General features: G+C 40.7%; 1 protein-coding gene across 1 annotated transcript in view; it reads left to right on the top strand.

Annotated features, from left to right (window-relative positions):
- Positions 1-17,231, top strand: part of USP25 (ubiquitin specific peptidase 25) — a 121,476-nt gene extending 104,245 nt beyond the window's left edge. The window contains exons 19-24 of the mRNA XM_075593964.1: positions 3,480-3,658; positions 6,558-6,636; positions 9,393-9,472; positions 10,007-10,130; positions 15,152-15,347; positions 16,324-17,231. Of these exons, the coding sequence (XP_075450079.1) occupies positions 3,480-3,658; positions 6,558-6,636; positions 9,393-9,472; positions 10,007-10,130; positions 15,152-15,347; positions 16,324-16,496 (831 nt within the window). The 3' untranslated portion in view covers positions 16,497-17,231. The remainder of the gene's footprint in view (positions 1-3,479; positions 3,659-6,557; positions 6,637-9,392; positions 9,473-10,006; positions 10,131-15,151; positions 15,348-16,323) is intronic.
- Positions 17,232-17,596: the final 365 nt, after the last annotated feature.

Raw genomic sequence — 17,596 nt, 5'->3', positions numbered from 1 at the left:
CCTGATCCTCGCTCTCATCATCTCTGCATTATCCCTCATCATCTCTCCCCCTCCCCATCGTAATCTCTCCCTCCTACTTATCTCCCCCCTCATCCTCATCTCTCCTCCTTCTCTTTCCTCCTCCTCTCTCAAACACCATCATCACCTCTCCCCCCCACAATCACCTCTCTTACCCCCCATCACCACTTCTCCCCGCCATCATCACCACCCCCCCCTCCACCATCACCCCCCCCCCTCCACCATCACCTCCCCCCTCCACCATCACCTCCCCCCCTCCACCATCACCTCCCCCCCTCCACCATCACCTCCCCCCTCCACCATCACCTCCCCCCCTCCACCATCACCTCCCCCCCTCCACCATCACCTCCCCCCTCCACCATCACCTCCCACAGCCACCTCTCTCCTCCCCCCACCGCCACCTCCCCCCCCCCCCCACTGCCACCTCTCTCCCCCCCCCACCACCACCTCTCTCCCCCCCCACCGCCACCTCTCCCCCCCACCGCCACCTCTCCCCCCCCACCGCCACCCCCCCTCTCCCCCCCCACCGCCACCTTTCTCCTCCCACCGCCACCTCTCTCCTCCCCCCCCACCGCCACCTCTCTCCCCCCCCCCCCACTGCCACCTCTCTCCCCCCCCCCACCGCCACCTCTCTCCCCCCCCCCCACCGCCACCTCTCTCCCCACCGCCACCTCTCTCCCCCCACCGCCACCTCTCCCCCCCCCCCCACCGCCACCTCTCCCCCCCCCCCCACCGCCACCTCTCTCCCCACTGCCACTGCCACCTCTCTCCCCACCGCCACCTCTCTCCCCACCGCCACTTCTCTCCCCACCGCCACTTTCTCTTTCTCTCCCCATGCCTACCTGTGGGTGGTCCAGGTTAAACAGGAGGCTAAGCCGGCAGAGGAATCAGCAGGCATAGCAGGGGAGGAGCGTCCTTTTGTGGTCTAACCTGGAAGTCTTTCTTTCTTCCGGGTTCTGCTGCAAGAGGGCGCTCCTCTCTGCTGTCCTGCTCAGCTGTGTAACAGCTGCTGATTCCTCTGCCGCCTTACTTCTGTTTAACGCTGGGGGGGCGCCGCCGCATACCATCTCCCTCCTGCCTGTCTGAAGAGAGAGATGGGCTGCTGATAGAGGGGTAGAGCGGGGCCCCCTGGCTGCCCAGGCTATAGCTTGCCGTGCTAAAGGTGCAACTCTACATCGGACTAAACAGAACTAATGCCGTGATATGTTTCAGAAGCTACTATTGGACACATTCAGGAGGGGCAGTACACATGATAGTTCCTTTAAAGAAATCGATAAGTATTTCTGAATCATTTGTGAAAGTTTTTCTTTACATACGGGAGAGACTGTGGAAGGAGGGCTTCAATAATCAATGTTATTTGATCCATCCCAATCAGAAGGTAAACATATACTGTAAAGAAAGGGTAGGATAGCACTACAGCCCAATAAGTGAATAATCACATCAAATATCACAGCCCTAATAACTTGGCAGTGCACTTCTGAAGAAAAGCAAACTAGAAAAGTAACCCCCACAACAGAAGTATGGGGAAAGATCAGGGTACTCGCGGGAAAGTGCAAAATAGAGTTCAAAATGTATTGGGAAGTTATATCAAGAACAACTGCACAACGATATCGCAAAACACCAAAATATACACAGGTGTGTATACTATTGAGCCACCATGTACATGTGTACGAACCATGCAGCAAATATCTCCAATAATTTATGTGGACTGGAGAGTATAGTCATGTGGGATACAAGGATATCCTAGGAAATAATGGGAAATGCTTGTCTGATTTCTTCTTTTTGTTTTTACCCATTATATCTAGCTTTCACATACCTAAATCGTTAAATATTAAAATCACTTTTGATCATGTGGACATATTCCGAGTTTCGCCAGTGGAGAGTTTATTTTGGGTGTTCCTGGTTTAATCAGGTAGCATCTCAGTAATGTCCATTTAACCTACAGTACATTAATGAGCAAATATAAATGTTTACTTATTGGAGGATATATGGGGTCTTCGGCTGTATATTCCCAAAATATTAATACATTTTCTCTGTGAGGAATCCTTCTCTTTTTCCTGATTGTAAGTTTTTAAGGTAACTTTGTGCCCCTTCTCGCACAGATATTCACATTTAAAAACCTACTGGTTTGAGACTCCTACAGTATGTCAAACAACTGCAGTAACATAGGACAACTAAACAGCCTAAAAGTGTGGGACAGAAGTGTCCGACAATTCAGTTCAATGTCATTTTTGTTCAATTACTATTCAAAATTATTAACGCTACACACTATATGGGTTGTGCATCTAACCTTGTACCTTGGAAAACAAGAAGACACAAAGTTGGCTTGGTATAGTGTCCTGGTTTTTGGACTTTCTATCAGTGCAAATTATCCCATGTTAAGCATTAGGCTGCGCTTATAGTGCCGGTGACACAACATTGCGGCAAAACAAATGTACGGCTGCTGTCGCGTGCCCTTATAGTAGAAGCGACGCGAGTGCTTGGTCGCGATCGCTGGAAGTAAAGTCAATTTGATTTTTCCAGCGACCACAGCGTGACGTTGCTGTCGCCAGCGCCGGCACTATAAACGCAGCCTTACAGAAACACGCTTCATGTTGGAAAGGGGCTGTGCCAGGTGGTACTACACATTTAATATTTTTGTCTGGCTTTGTTGACAATCTGCAACAAATGCTCCAGTATTGTAATCTGTTTCTGCTAACTTTTCTCCTGCTCTTTTCTACTGGAAGATTCAACTTCACATATTTCATGCTTCATCAACTTAAATGGCTGCCCAGGAAGTTTAGCATCCATAACACGCAAATAATGTAAACGATAAAACCGAGTATGCCGACTTTTGTAGCCCTAGAGCAGGGGAGGCCAATTCCAGTCCTCAAGGACTGATTGAGCCAGCTGTGCTGAAGCAGGGATTGAGCCCCTCTGATTGAGACAGCTGTGGTGAATCAGGGGTAACCTGAAAACCTGACCTGTTGGTGGCCCTTGAGGATTGGAGTTGGCCACCACTGCCCCAGTGTTGTCTTCGGTGTCTCAGAAGGCATTAATAGTGATCTGCTTGGCAGGGCTACTGGTCAGTATATCTGCGTGGTCTGCCTCTGATTATCAGTGCAGTGTCGTGGGTCACTAGCACCACTGATTTGGAGATGGCGCTAAAACTAGAGCTGTTTTTAAAGCCACAATATTTCTCTCCAAGCCTGATTAAAAAGCCTTTACTGCTAATGCAAACGCTTACCATATTTTGAAGTTGATTTTTGTATCATGTCACAGTTCCCTGTTTTGCTACAGTGTCTGCATTTTACTGCTGTTCAGTCTCCGAAAACCGTGTGTTGTATATGTTCAAGAATAATTCATTTTTATTTCTTTTTTTGTGTTTTCCAAAAGACGGCTATGTTATTATTGGTTTAATAGTGTTTATACGAATACTATCCACCTGTTTAATTCTGTTTACATTTATTATCTGTTCTCAGGCTATCAAAACAGAGTATGCCCGCCTATTAAAACTAGCACAAGAGGATCCACCACCTGAAACTGATTACCGATTGCAACATGCCTTGGTTTACTTCATCCAGTGCCAGGCACCAAAGAAAATAATTGAGAGAACATTGCTGGAACAGTTTGCTGATCACAATTTTAGTTTTGATGAACGGTAATAAGTGCATTGATATATTTCTTGTACTTAAAATGACTTTATTTTTCCAGAGCACGTTGAATGCCTAATACAGCAGTGTTCTTGGATTTACAGTAGGTGCACACAGTTGCTTAAGAATCTTTCGGCTATGGATACACCATCCATGGTGTGACCAAACTCCTCTAATGACCCTATTAATGTTAATAGGTTCAGATAATGTTAATAGGTTGAGACTGTAAGGTAATTGGTGCCTTTAAAAGAGACAAGATTATGTATTTAACAATAGACAAAAAAGCCCCAATGCTACATCCATTTTTACAAATTATTTAGTGCATTACTATTTTTTTTTTCTTCCTCTTTGTTCTTCTCATAAGTATGGATTATTTTGTTAAATACTTTGGCCAAAATATTTCAAGTCTACAACCACAACAAGGTAACTTCACTCAGCAGATGCTACACTACCAATCCCGCACTGTCCCCTGTATTTCTTGCACTTCATAGAGTAACAACAACAACACTATAGCCAACAGCATGGGAATGCATGACATGTATGCAGTGACTAAAGGGTTAAAATTATGTATGAGCTTCAGTGCAGTGGTTAGAAACCAGAAGAGCCCTGATAATTATAATGGGGGGAAAAAGACTAAAAAAGTGCAAGAAAATATATAGTTGCACTTCCCATACTTGCTGCAACAGAAAATGTTCTCTCTGCAGTGAAAGAAACACAGGGGGCGGTGTGGAATTGGTAGTGTAGGACCTGCTGCTGAGGGGTCACACCTTGCCATGGTTGCAGGCTTGAAATGTTTTGGCCAAAGGATTAAACTAAATGGCCCATACTTATGAGAAAAAACAGATTAGTAATGAACTAAATAATTTGTCATACTGGAAGTACAGTACCATTGGGACTTTTTATTGTCTGTTTGCGTACATTATGTCACTATCCCAGTAGCGCTACAATTGAGAGAGATTTTATTTTTATATAATTATTATTCTTATTTATTTATTTAAAACCCTGATTTTGAAAGGGTGTAAATTGGGGGTCACAGTGAGCCGAACGCCACTATTTTCAGCGCCACTATTTTGAGCTCCAAGGACCCACCGGTTTACGAGATACTTACCAATGAAAGTTACTGGATTTAAGGCTCCCTCCGGGAACCAAAATGGTTGCCAAATCTCAGGTCCAATAAGAAACTGCTGCATCATCGGTTGTGGCTTCCTATATGGATAGCTATTTAAACCCCCTTTAAAATCGGGGGTCACCCACGCTGAAAATACTACGGTTCAGCTCCTGACTATTTCCCTCCCATCACCCCCTCTCGGTTTCCAATCCTGTAAAAAAAAAACAAAAAAAACAATGGATGTTTAGGGTGGATTGTTCTATTAAATGTAATTGACATGCTTCCTGTCATTGTAACCTTATCTGTTAATATTGTTCTTTCCTTTTATCTCTTTAAACTAATCATGCTACCATCATAAACAAAACAACAAAAGAAAAAACGAGTCTTTTAAACTGTTGTATATCCGGGTAAATTGTTTATCCAGGCAGCTTTATCACCAAATAAGTTAGGTAAATATAAAAACACTCCAAAGCATTTGATCACTTCGAAGACATTACAAGTTTAATTCTTTAAGAACCGTTCTACTTGTCTAATACATTAGAAATGGTTCCAATCGCCTATATTTAATACATGAAACATGTTACTGCCAACGGCTCACTTTGGTCCTAGCAGGGACTGTCTCTTTAACCGGGATTGTTAGCGATGGCCCAAGTTTGAGCTTTGCCACTCTGGTTAGAATAACTTCTACTTCTGCTAATAACAATACTATTAATAATTATAGCTAGGGATTCCGGTTTTCAGTGTTTATTTATTTATTTATTTTTTAAACTGTTTTTGTTTTTTTGTTCCGGGGTTTTATTTTTATTAAAAAAAAACACTGTTTTATCACTCTTAACAATAACAAGCAATTAAGTCACGTTTGAATTTGGAGTTTCAGTGCACCTTTTGTTTCCATACACATGCTCCGCTTGTGCTGCCTTTTGTCACGGTTGTGTGTGTGTGTGTGTCGCGCTCACAACTGTACTTGGCGCTTTACAAGAGCGACCATACAGTAGAGGGAATTATAGTACAATAAGGTCAATAGGAAAGGAAATCCCTGCCCCGGAGAGCTTACAATCTAAGTGGCTAGCAGTCTGGGCTGCTAAGAAAGGTGGAACGTAATAGAAATGATTCATTTGATCGGTTTTAACGGGAAATGCAAGATGATCAGTCGGTGACGTTTTTCAGTTAAAACCTAAAGCCGGAATCCCTAATTATAATAATATTTAGGTTATAGATATGTTTATTCGTCTACATTATATCTATATTTATAGACTGTGTGTGGTGTTACTACATAACTGTACGCCTAACTTTTTTTGGAGAGACCTGCAGTGCTTTAGTATACAGTATACTGTATTAATGCGGGAAGTTTCACTTGCCCTGTTAAGGATAGAAAATTATTTCTTCTTGACCCTGATCACATACTGAATTGTGAAATTCTTTAGTTGTCTTTTTATCCCCCCCCCCCGTATTGTGAGTCCTCCAATAGTCGGCTAATACTGATTTTATATCTCCCTTAGGCCACGCTTATGGTGCCGTCGACATTTGATTGGTTCAAGGGCTGTCATATGAGGAGACAGCCCTTGAAAAATCAAATTTTTGCTGGCTACTAGTTTTCGCGACGTTGCTCCGTTGCATTGTCGCCGTCGCGCTTACTATAAGAGCACGCGGCGGCAATGCATTTGTTTTCGGGCGACATCGCATCGCCGGCACTATAAGCGCGGCCTTATCAATGAAACTGCAAGTAGCCCTCGTTACAATAACTGTACTGTGTGTTAGGGTGTAATTGCAAGGCAATATTATTTCCTCCTTTCCTTTAGGTGTCGCAACATTATGAAAGTTGCTCAAACCAAGCTTGAAATGGTAAAACCCGACGAAGTCAACATGGAGGAATACGAGGTTAGTTTGGTGCACGTTTGTGCGGTGTTGGGTTTGGTTTTGTAGTTGGTTTGGCGTACGTTTGTGCGGGGTTGGGTTTGGTTTTGTAGTTGGTTTGGCGTACGTTTGTGCGGTGTTGGGTTTGGTTTTGTAGTTGGTTTGGCGTACGTTTGTGAGGTGTTGGGCTTTGTGGTTAGTTTGGCGTACGTTTGTGCGGTGTTGGGTTTGGTTTTGTGGTTAGTTTGGCGTACGTTTGTGAGGTGTTGAGCTCTGTGGAAGTTAGCAGGCGTGCAGCGTTAAACTTCCTTGCATTTCTCAGGTGTGACCTTGCTGCCATTACCACTTGTGCTTATACTGCAAAATACATAGAACACTGCACAGGAACATACCCAGAATAATAAATACGGAGTCTGAAAATATCCACTTGTATGGGGTCTGTTAAAATAAAAATAAAAAGGCAGAACTAGTGCAAACGAATTACACCAGATTTACACCAGGTGAGATGCTCCTACATTAATGTAGAGAAAAGCAAATAACCCCAGTACAACATTGGCAAATTATTATACATTTCATAATGACAAAATCTATTAATCCATGAGTCCCCACTGTGTGCTAGTGAAAAACCTGGGCGCCCTGACAGCCACTCGGTGAGGGGTGTGTTTTTGTCACGTACATGCTTGCCCACATGAACGCCAAACTCTGAAATATCCTCACACAACACCCCAATTATGTTACCGCCACCAGGATTACACACAGATTAAATGACCCAGACAATCCCTTCAAATGAGGTGCACTCCTGGAACCAAACCATAGTTTATATTTGCATTTAAGTTTCGATCCGGTGGTGGTGGGGTATCGTGCACAAAGAACAGGTTTAAAACGTGACTTTTAATGTGCACCTATATTAAAACTTAAAATAACCTCTTACAAAGGATTTTGAAAAATGAAGTATGATCCCTGATAATACTTGGGGAAAATGTTAAGAAGTCATGAATGTAAACAAAATACTTCCACTAATCATGATAATTAAAACACAAGGTCTGAATATCACTGGGAGAATATCTCTGGGAAAATATGACAAAAAACCTGCGTTTAATTATAAAGGTGTCTTAGTGAGACATTTCAATTGAATTGTAGCTAGTTGTGATTAGGTCAAATAATCAATTGTATCCTACAGTTTGAGCATTCGTTATAAAGTGCACTGTAAGTTACCAGTAATAGTAACGCCTCCAGACATGGCAGTGGTGAAGAAACTTTGGAAATGTAGGGATTAGGGTAGAAGTGTTGAAAGTGAATCACAAGAGACTCGTAGAGAATTCCTTGTCTGGCTATGTAAATGCAGTATTGAAATAAAGAAGTCAGTAACTAATTGGAGCAAAAGCAACAATTGTAGTGATTGCCAGATGAAGATACCGCATCCTGCAGGTACGCCCTGTCCTCCCTGTGTACAGACCTCGTGGTATATGACGTCACGCTGCGCGTTTCGCCATCAGAACGGTGTTGCACATCAGGATTAGTTTAAGGATTTATATTTCGGGCATCCCTGGTCTTACCCCCTCCCAGAAACAGGTCAGAAAATCAGGAAAATCAAACAGTACTTATGACCTTTTAGATGTAATCTAATGAAAAAGTTAGTGCTATACAAAAGATTGCAAAAGACCATACAGTAACAATAAAAATAGACAGTTATAAAATAAAAGGGAATAAAACAGAAAACCTATATATTATCACTTGCAGTCCTTTAGTACTTTTCCCAGGTTCATGTAAAGAAAATATGAGATCCACACGCAACGGTATCCCCAGCTGAATCTAATTTCTGGGTTTCACACCTGAATCTGTATACCAATTTTCTGTTTGATCTGTACAAGGGCCGAGATCTCTTGATAGTCCAGCTATGGACATTTTTACAACCTTACCTTTGAATCAAATATGAAATGCTTAATAACTCTCTCCCCGTAATTACCAGAGTCCTTGTGCCAGTGTCAACATATTTAGGATAACTTACCAGTCGCACACACGTGCAATAGACGTGGCTTCTTTGAAACCTTGGGGTCAGATAGGTTTTCTGATACTTGTCATAGTTTTGATCTATTAATTTCCACTGTGACGACCGACTGTGGTCTTGGTGTACATTTTATTTTAGAAATTCAATTCACGTTGGCCTGTAATGATACCAAGGGTTACCGAAACAATGGCATAATTTGTATCTGGCTCTGTGGAAGCCTCTGAAGGAGAGGATGTCCCTCACCATAACACCTTTGTCTTGAGGCTGGAACGCCTTGCTATGGGCCTGCAGTGATCTAAATTCTGACACCTGGTTACACTGTTGTCTTGATAAAAACAAAGTATTTGCGTAATTGTTTGATTACTTGTAATCCAAAGAACACCCAGACTAACCGGTTAACCCCCCTCTTTGCTGGAGCAGAGCAAGTAATTAAAAAGCACACTGAGCAAAAAAAAAGTTAACCCCTTAATCGCTACACCACACACACTAACTGTTTCATGGCTGTATCATGACATCTTCATTAACTGAATTAACTTGGTGCTAATATAAACAGAGGTTCTGCTCCAATTTGGTAAGATTAAACAAAATCTACTGGCTGGCAAGTAATTAATCCTCTTTTACATTGCATATTTATTCATTTGCCTGGGGAGGATGATTCGTGCAGTGTTGTTATAATGAGGTCATTACTAACATATTGATCCTATTTGGACTTACTACGTTTTTTATTTCAATGTATACCTAACAAGATTATCAATTATGTATTTATGCTTAGAGGTGGCACAAGGATTACAGAAACTTTAGAGAGACGACTATGTACATCATGATTGGATTGGAACTATTTCAGAATAAGAGGTAAGATACAGCATCAATGAAACATTAAGTCCTTGTGCAGGTTGCATTAAGTCCTTATGAGGCATAACATCTTTGTGCCATTTTCCATACAGTAGGTCTAACAGTGGGTAACCCTAATAGCAGACCATATCCGTTGAAGCAGAGTTGTGACAGAATAATCATCCCGTCTTCCCCTTTTCTGTAATTATACATGGCAGTGTAAACAGGACATCTCCAATGTAGATTGCTAAAGGACAAGCTGGCGAGGTAAAACTGCCTTTTACCACTGATATTTTCCATATTCGTAGTGAAAAAAAAATGAGTCAATTGGGTATTCCACGATCTGCGAGTCATTAAATTAGTCCAAAATGTTAGTTCCTATCCAATTAATATTCATGCTTTTTGGTTTTCTTTTAAACACCATTTTGTATTCCTATGGAATGGTAGCCTTGTTTTGTGGTCCCTGAATTGGCAGTACACACCACCTGCTATAGTAAATATGTTTGTGTGTTCAGGTTTATGGACAGATTCATTTTTTTTTTTTTCTTGTTTTAGTTATGTTGAATCATTGCTGTACCTAATTTACGGTTATCAGTATAACAAAGAACTGCATTCAAAGGGTCTGTACAGAGGACATGATGAGGAGTTGATATCGCACTACCGACGGGAGTGTTTATTGGTAAGTAAATAGTAAGTACAGTACGGGGCATTTCTTATTGTCTGAAATAATAGTAGTATTATAGACAAATGAGGAATACATACGTTTTTATAAAAATACCACTTGTGAGCACATTCACATGTCTCAGACAGGTGTGCAACCCGTCTTTTCACCTTTATATCTTGGAATTCAATGCTTCCACTGCAGCAAGGGATTCTGGGAAATGACATGCATATGAGCACATAGTGCCACCTTTTGCTTCTAATCCAATTTAACATGGATTCCTATAAGCTTATGCCTGCCGCATTGCACAGCTTTTCAGCACAGCCTGGGTTTAAGTGCATAGCCAGTAAACATGCACACGTACAGCGGTTTCACCATTTTTGAGTCTCATCTGTAATTTTTATTATTTTTCTATATAATTGGGACACTGTGCTATATTCAGCTCCAATAACCTCCGGTGTCCGAGGTATTCACCGGTGCTAGTCAGTGCCTGTGGAAACATGGCTACCAGAGCCAACGGGGCCCTCTAACCAATAGAAAGCCGTAACATCTGTTGCAGCTTCCTGTGTGCGACAGCGGCAGCCATTATAGGGAGTGCACTGGTACAAAAACCAGTAATCGCCATGAGAGCCAATAAAACTAAAATAATATGCTCTTCTGCCCTAATGTCGCGACTCATTCTTTACATTCTGCCTAGTACAAATATCATTTTAACACACATTCCCAGCTAGCTCAAACTCCCACACCCACCACATCATGAATATATATTTGTCAAGTATAATTTTAACCCTATATTTTTTTAGATATCGGAGATACCGTTTTCCTGGTATGAGTGAGATTACTTCTCGTCAAATGAAACCTGCAGTTACATATTTACTACTGTGCAGCTATGAAGACAAAATTATTCTTGCATTTATTTTTAAGGGGAAATTCATAAGTCTTGACTACCTTAGGTCTAGGGGAACAAATGAGGATGAGATTAGGACAGTATATTCTACATTAAACTTTAGGTTACCATTTTGACAAATCTTGAAAATTATATAAAAAGATGAGATTAAAAATATAAAAACTAGGTGTTTGAAATACATTTTTAATTTGGCCTGCACCTATAAGTCTGGTATAAACACAGCACAAGGCCTATTGAACCTTTTACAAGCAGCAATCCCGCATGGAAACTTTAATTAAAATGATTATTTTTTTTAACCTTGCGTAAACCAGTTGCTCTCTGGAGCTGTATTGGTGGTCCTGGGGGGGACCCCTGGTTATAGAAAGATTTGTATATTTTGCGCTGGTTTTCACACAAACTACAAGAACGGTGACAGACTACAAACGTGGCTTCCAGGGTCACCAATAGAAAGCTGCAGTGTCCTTCACTGTGGCTTTTGTATTGGCCGTTGTAGTGAGTTCTGACCTCCGGAGCCATATTGTTTCCCCAATGCTTCTGGTGGACTCCTGTTCCACCCCAGGCTTGCAACCATGGGTCCCCGGACATTGAAAGACCCCTTCTTGTTATTTTGAATGTAAATATTAACTGCTTGCTGCAGACTTGCATGAATGTTGTTAACAACTTGTACATTTGTGGTAGAAAGAGGTCATCCTTACAATATGCTGCATATAGACATTTACTGAGAGAGACTGTCATAGGCTATTTCTGTGAGTTTGAGTGAACCATCACTCGGCCATCATTGCAGAACTGACGATGTTCTGCGTGTTCGGACTGTTCTGTTATTTCCTTTGACAATCAATCATTGTAAACCACAGTACTTTTTGCTTTTTTTCTGTGCTAAACGTGTTGCCCTAGCCTCGCCTAGGAACGGCACACATCTGATGAGGAACTTGAGATGTCTGTCTGTGAAAATATTTCACTACTTCTCCAACTTAAGCATCCTCATTATAACTAAAAGCAGCGTTCTCTTTTTTTTTTTTTTTAATGTTTCTTCAGAGTAACATGTTAAAAAAAAAAATGATAAACAGCTATGTTGATTTAAAAAGGCTGGCGATATCAGGTCTTTTGTTCATTTTCTGGATACAGTCACTTCATTAGAGGCAAACTGGAATCTCAGTCCACCTTTTACTACTCACTGGGAAAATGTGTATGGTCAGAGCAATGCACCTGAAACAGAGGGCAAAAAAACAACAAGATGACCTCTGCATAAAATAAACACCCAAGGGGAAAAAACGCGGGTGAATTATATAATGCAACACATATTGCATTCATTAACAAGTGCACCTGCAGTAAATACAGTTCCCAGTAGCCGCCTAGCGGGTATCCCCACTGGGCAGTACCTTTGACTTCGGAGGAATTGTTCAACAATTGGAGAATTCATTATTCAATCCAAAGAACTCCGCTCAAGGTTCCTTAGTCGTGGGTATAACATAAAAACATTGAATAAGGCTTACCATCGGGCACTGCACAGTGAGAGGGATTCTCTTCTGTCTGCGAAAAATACAAAATCTAAGGACAACACTATTAGAGTCATTGTCACCTTTAACAAAAGATGGTGGGCAATTAAAAAGATCTTTGCTAGGCATTGGCATCTCCTTCAGGCGGATGCGGATCTAGTGAAGGTTATAAGCCCTAGACCTACCATTACCAGCAGGCGATCCAAAAACCTGAGGGACTGCCTTGTGAATAGCCATTTCCAGCGGGCTAGGACAGCTACTTGGTTGAGTCCGGTTAAAGGGATGTACCGCTGTCAGGGCTGCAAAGCGTGCAGACATATCACTGTTGCCAAAGTATTCGCCAATCATGACAACACCGCACAATATTGTGTGGACAGTTTTATCAACTGTCGGACAACAAACGTAATCTATCTCATCACATGCAATTGTGGCAAGAGATACGTTGGCAAGACGACCAGACAACTCCCCAGACGTGTACTCGAACATATTAATTCCATCAAGCACTCTGCTGAAACATCAGTTGCCAGACATGTCACACAATTCCATAATGGCGATGTCAATGTCATCAAGTTCATGGGCATCTATCAACTTAAATGTCCCATATTGAAGCAGAATGAAGCAGAATGGATTTATGGTATGTTGATGAAGCAGAATGGATTTATAAGTTAAAAACAAGGAGTCTAGTGGACTCAATGAAGGGTTCACCTTTACTCCATTTATTTAAATCAGGTTTTTTGGTCTGATCTCCTTATCTTTTTATTTCCCTCCCCTGTGTACATATACTTCTCGTGTTCCTCATCATGACCAGTTGAGTCATTTTCCATGCCTATTGTGTTGGCCGCCAGTCTTCGGTATTGATTGATATTCCTTTATCATTATTTGGTATTTTCTTATAAACTAGTGACTATAATACTGGAGCTCTAAACCCTGTCTTGGGTTTATTGTGTGTGTAATGTGTGTATACGTGTGGTATATCATAATATCATCCTGCAAGAATAGACAATTAATATCTTGCATGTATACATACATGTTCTCTCCTTTTATTTATTAAAGATCTCTTGTCCATCACTGCATTTTTAATGACACATTGCTTGGCATCATACACTTAAGGGGGACCTTTACAAACTTAGTATGTGCATTGGCATGCAAGTATTGTGTTATGCTAGGACTAGTACCTTTTTTGCCCTTTTCCATGGTTAGTATCTTTAATTTTGCTGCTACATCAGCTTTAGTGGCCGTTACTAGCATCAGTGTGGCTGTTTGTAACTATCAGCCCACTTCTGCGCATTAGACGACTTGAGACCGGTTCGCATTGCGCAATGCAGATGAGTCTGAACTGAATATTTTCTAAGTTCTTGCGCATGCGCAGTGCTCGTTACTCGCATCTCAATGGATATAACGGCTGTACAAGTTCCTAAAACGATCAGGAAAGCCCCAAATAGCAGCACTATTGAGGTACTGTGCTCAAGATCGCAATAATGTTTATTTTTAGCAGAATTTGGTTAGTTTATTGTGCCGCTGTGGGCGCGTGCATGGTGCGCATGCGCAACAGCTGTTAGCAATCGATTCTATAATCATGGCACTGGCAGGGTATAAAAACGTTCAGTTCTTTCCCCCCGCAGTAAATTTTGTCCCTGAAGAAGCTTCTTTGCTGGAGGGAAACGCGCGTTGGACGCGCAATGTTGTCAGTCTCCTACTTGGAGCTGTTTTTAATGCAGTGTTTGTAGTATCCTGCTTCAGTATGTACAGATCTTAACACTCGGCTAATTTAGTCCAGTGTCTTTAGTCAGTGAGTTCTGTTGGTATTTACCTAGTGTCCTATGTGTCTTTACAGTGTATATGCTGTGAATTCACTATATTGCTGCTGTGAGTGTCAGTACTTTCACTCACAGTTTATGTACCTTTTACACTAATAAAGAGTTCACTGAGCTGTTGAACAATATATCATCACACTAGGAGGACTGGATATTCATCCATTAGTACCTATTTGCCATCACTGACTTTCATACATTTACCATCCGGTCTGTTAGCTGATCCAGAGAGGGTTACACCCTGACTTGTAGCATCATATGCCTCCCATATCCCACCATCATTAGCTGGTTAATTGGGATAGTAAAATTACACCTATTTGATGACATAGATGCTCGATACTGTTGATTTAATTTATTTTTAATTCACGTTACTCTATTCTTCGGTTATATATGTTTTATGTAAATTTAATAAAAGTTATTTTTTACACTTAGTGGTGTGCAGTTTAGTGAATTCTTTTAGGGGCACAATCACTTTGTGTTCCCTTCCTTTTTTGTCAAATACAGTTCATCAACATACCATCCATGTTGTTCAACTTTCCATTTTCAATCTTGTTTGTTTTTCAATTTAGTGAGCCAACGGTTTCTCCTCTGTGTATACTGAAACATGACCGCAGAAGAGGCGGTTTCTATTTTTTTTTTTCAGTTATATTTCCACCTAACTGGAATTTTTGTAGAATTTTTGGGGGCCTAGACAATGACCATACTAGCGAGCACATGGGACAGTCATTTTGAGTTTTTGTCCCTTGAGTATTGGAGGGGCCTGAAGAATATGATTCTTAAGATCTCGGCAAACATCTGACCTATTTCTTTTGTTTTCATATGAAGAAACTGAATGAACAGGCAGCAGCGATGTTTGAGTCTGGGGAGGGTGAAGACGTTAACAATGGCTTGACCATAATGAATGAACTCATTGTGCCGTGTTTGCCCTTGCTGTTGATTGATGATATAGAAGAAAGGGACATAGTTGCTGTAGAAGACATGAGAAACCGTTGGTGTTCCTACCTTGGGCAAGAAATGGAGCGTAAGTATATATAAGTATTTTAGTCACAGCTTCCTCTTAAATATCTATGTGTTCATAGTATTGCATGGAATACAAACTGCCATTGTGAAAATTGCCTAATAAAATAAAACGAAAAGGTAATTCAGTTTGTAATTCTACATACAGCTCAACCCCGTTATAATGCGATCCGTTACAATGCGAATCCGCTTTATAACGCGATGCAAGTGTGGCTCCCAATTTTCGTATTTAGGAATACTTTACAACACGATTATTGGTATCTTAAATACTTTATTGTACAATGCATACAATTGTACATTATTTCTAACGCGATCCGCTTGCAGTGTGATTCTTTGGACCCTAAGCACAGCGTTATAATGGGGTTGAGCTGTAGTTGGGTAAAATAGAACTCATGTTAAACCTCTGTTTCTCACTTCACATTAGAAGCAATCCAAGCGGCACTTAAAATATACTGTATGCAGCCTTTGATTACTTTTATTGAAAACAAATTAACTACTGTAAGCTGCCGATCAATATGTTGTCCCGTAATCAATCAGCAAAGATCCTGCTTCCCAGGGTTCCCTAAATGGCCGTCTTTCTTTCCGTTTCAATCAACCCTTCAGTCCGAGTAATTCGCAGCTGCCGTGTATTCTGATATTACTTAGGTAACATTATCTATTGTTAGTTTGCAGCTCAAACTGCTGGGAACATTTTCACTATGTTTCTCTTATAGCTGACGCATTTTATTTTTGTATTTTAATGAATTAGCTCAACTGTTAATTACTTGATTAATATGTTTTCCTTTGTATGATCGTATATATTCCTAGTGATGAATTTGTGCAGTACATTGAGAAAATAAATCATATATAAGGTTTGTGCTGATTTTGCAGTTGGCCACTTAAGGAATAAAGCCATAAACTAGTGTAGCTGTTACTGTATACTGTATAGTCCTAAATAAAGTAACTTCCTAATTTCTGTATATTTCTCCTCTATTTTCCAGCTAACTTGCAAGAAAAGTTGACCGACTTCCTGCCAAAACTGCTTGATTGTTCAACGGAAATTAAAGGTTTCAATGACCCGCCAAAGCTTCCTACTTATTCCACACACGAGCTGTGTGAGCGGTTCGCCCGCATCATGTTGTCACTTAGCCGAACGCCGGCTGACGGGAGATGAACGTCGCACCTTCTTACCCACATTTTATAGACATTCTTATTTTTTTTTTAACGTTTTTAACTCATGCCTTCCTGTCACGGGGTTTGCTTTGTTGCTGCTATAGTTTTTAACCTTTTTTTTTTTTAATGTTAACGACTGCTAAAGGAAAAAAAAATGACTATACAGACTTTTAGCCAAGACTGCAAACACAGCTGAGATTCGCATGGCACTCAGTTTTCATTTTAAGCAGAACCGATGCAACCAAAACACTTAAAGCAAAGACTGCTTTGTTTGCCACGTTTCTGTAACAGTATTATCTCGCTTTTATCTCCAAAAACTTCATTTTATTGACAGCTTTATTCATTTTGTTTTTGGTCTGGATTTTTCTGTGACAGCAGCCATTTTAATTATCTTGTGCCATGTTAGAAAACATGGTGCCAGGTAGCTTGTAAATGAAATTTGAAGAATAACATTTTATTTATGGCTACTACTGTTTGCAAAAAAGAAAAAAAAATACAAAAAAACGAGAGAAAAAAAGATGTTGTACATTTGTGTATGAATAGATGAATATTTTTGATGAGATGGACCGCACATAATGGATGAGTTTGTAAGTAAAACTCAATTTCTTAACTCACAAATTATGTGGAAGGATAATTGTTTGGGTTCCAAAGCAGTTAATGTGGTTTGTTTTGTTTTTTTTTTTACTTAGAACATTAGCACATAATTTCTGAAATAAATTTTGCTCTGACTTTTAAACTGGATTCAAGACTAAACTTATTTTTAGTACTTTTGTAATTAAGAACAGTGGTAATATTAGACACTATATATTAGTGTGAATGAAATGGAACATAACCATACATGCTTTCTTCCAAGGTATTCTGAAATTGATGAGTAGAAAGAAAATACGGAGCAGCAGCAAAACAGATAGCAGAAATAGCACAGGAACCCGGATTATGAAAAACCATATAACTGTCTTTAATAATGAGACATACAGTACTGTGAACAAAGAATAGAGAAAGTTCAAGAAAAACTCCCACGCGTTTTGCACGCAAGTGGCGCTTTCTCAAGGAGTACTGGGAATGATTGAGGACATTATATACACACCTCACTCATGTCATCAT

Source organism: Ascaphus truei, chromosome 3 (genome assembly GCF_040206685.1).
Source record: "Ascaphus truei isolate aAscTru1 chromosome 3, aAscTru1.hap1, whole genome shotgun sequence".
Classification (NCBI taxonomy): Eukaryota; Metazoa; Chordata; class Amphibia; order Anura; family Ascaphidae; genus Ascaphus; species Ascaphus truei.
Note: the sequence above shows the minus strand (reverse complement) of the source record. Positions and strands in the feature narration are given on the sequence as shown.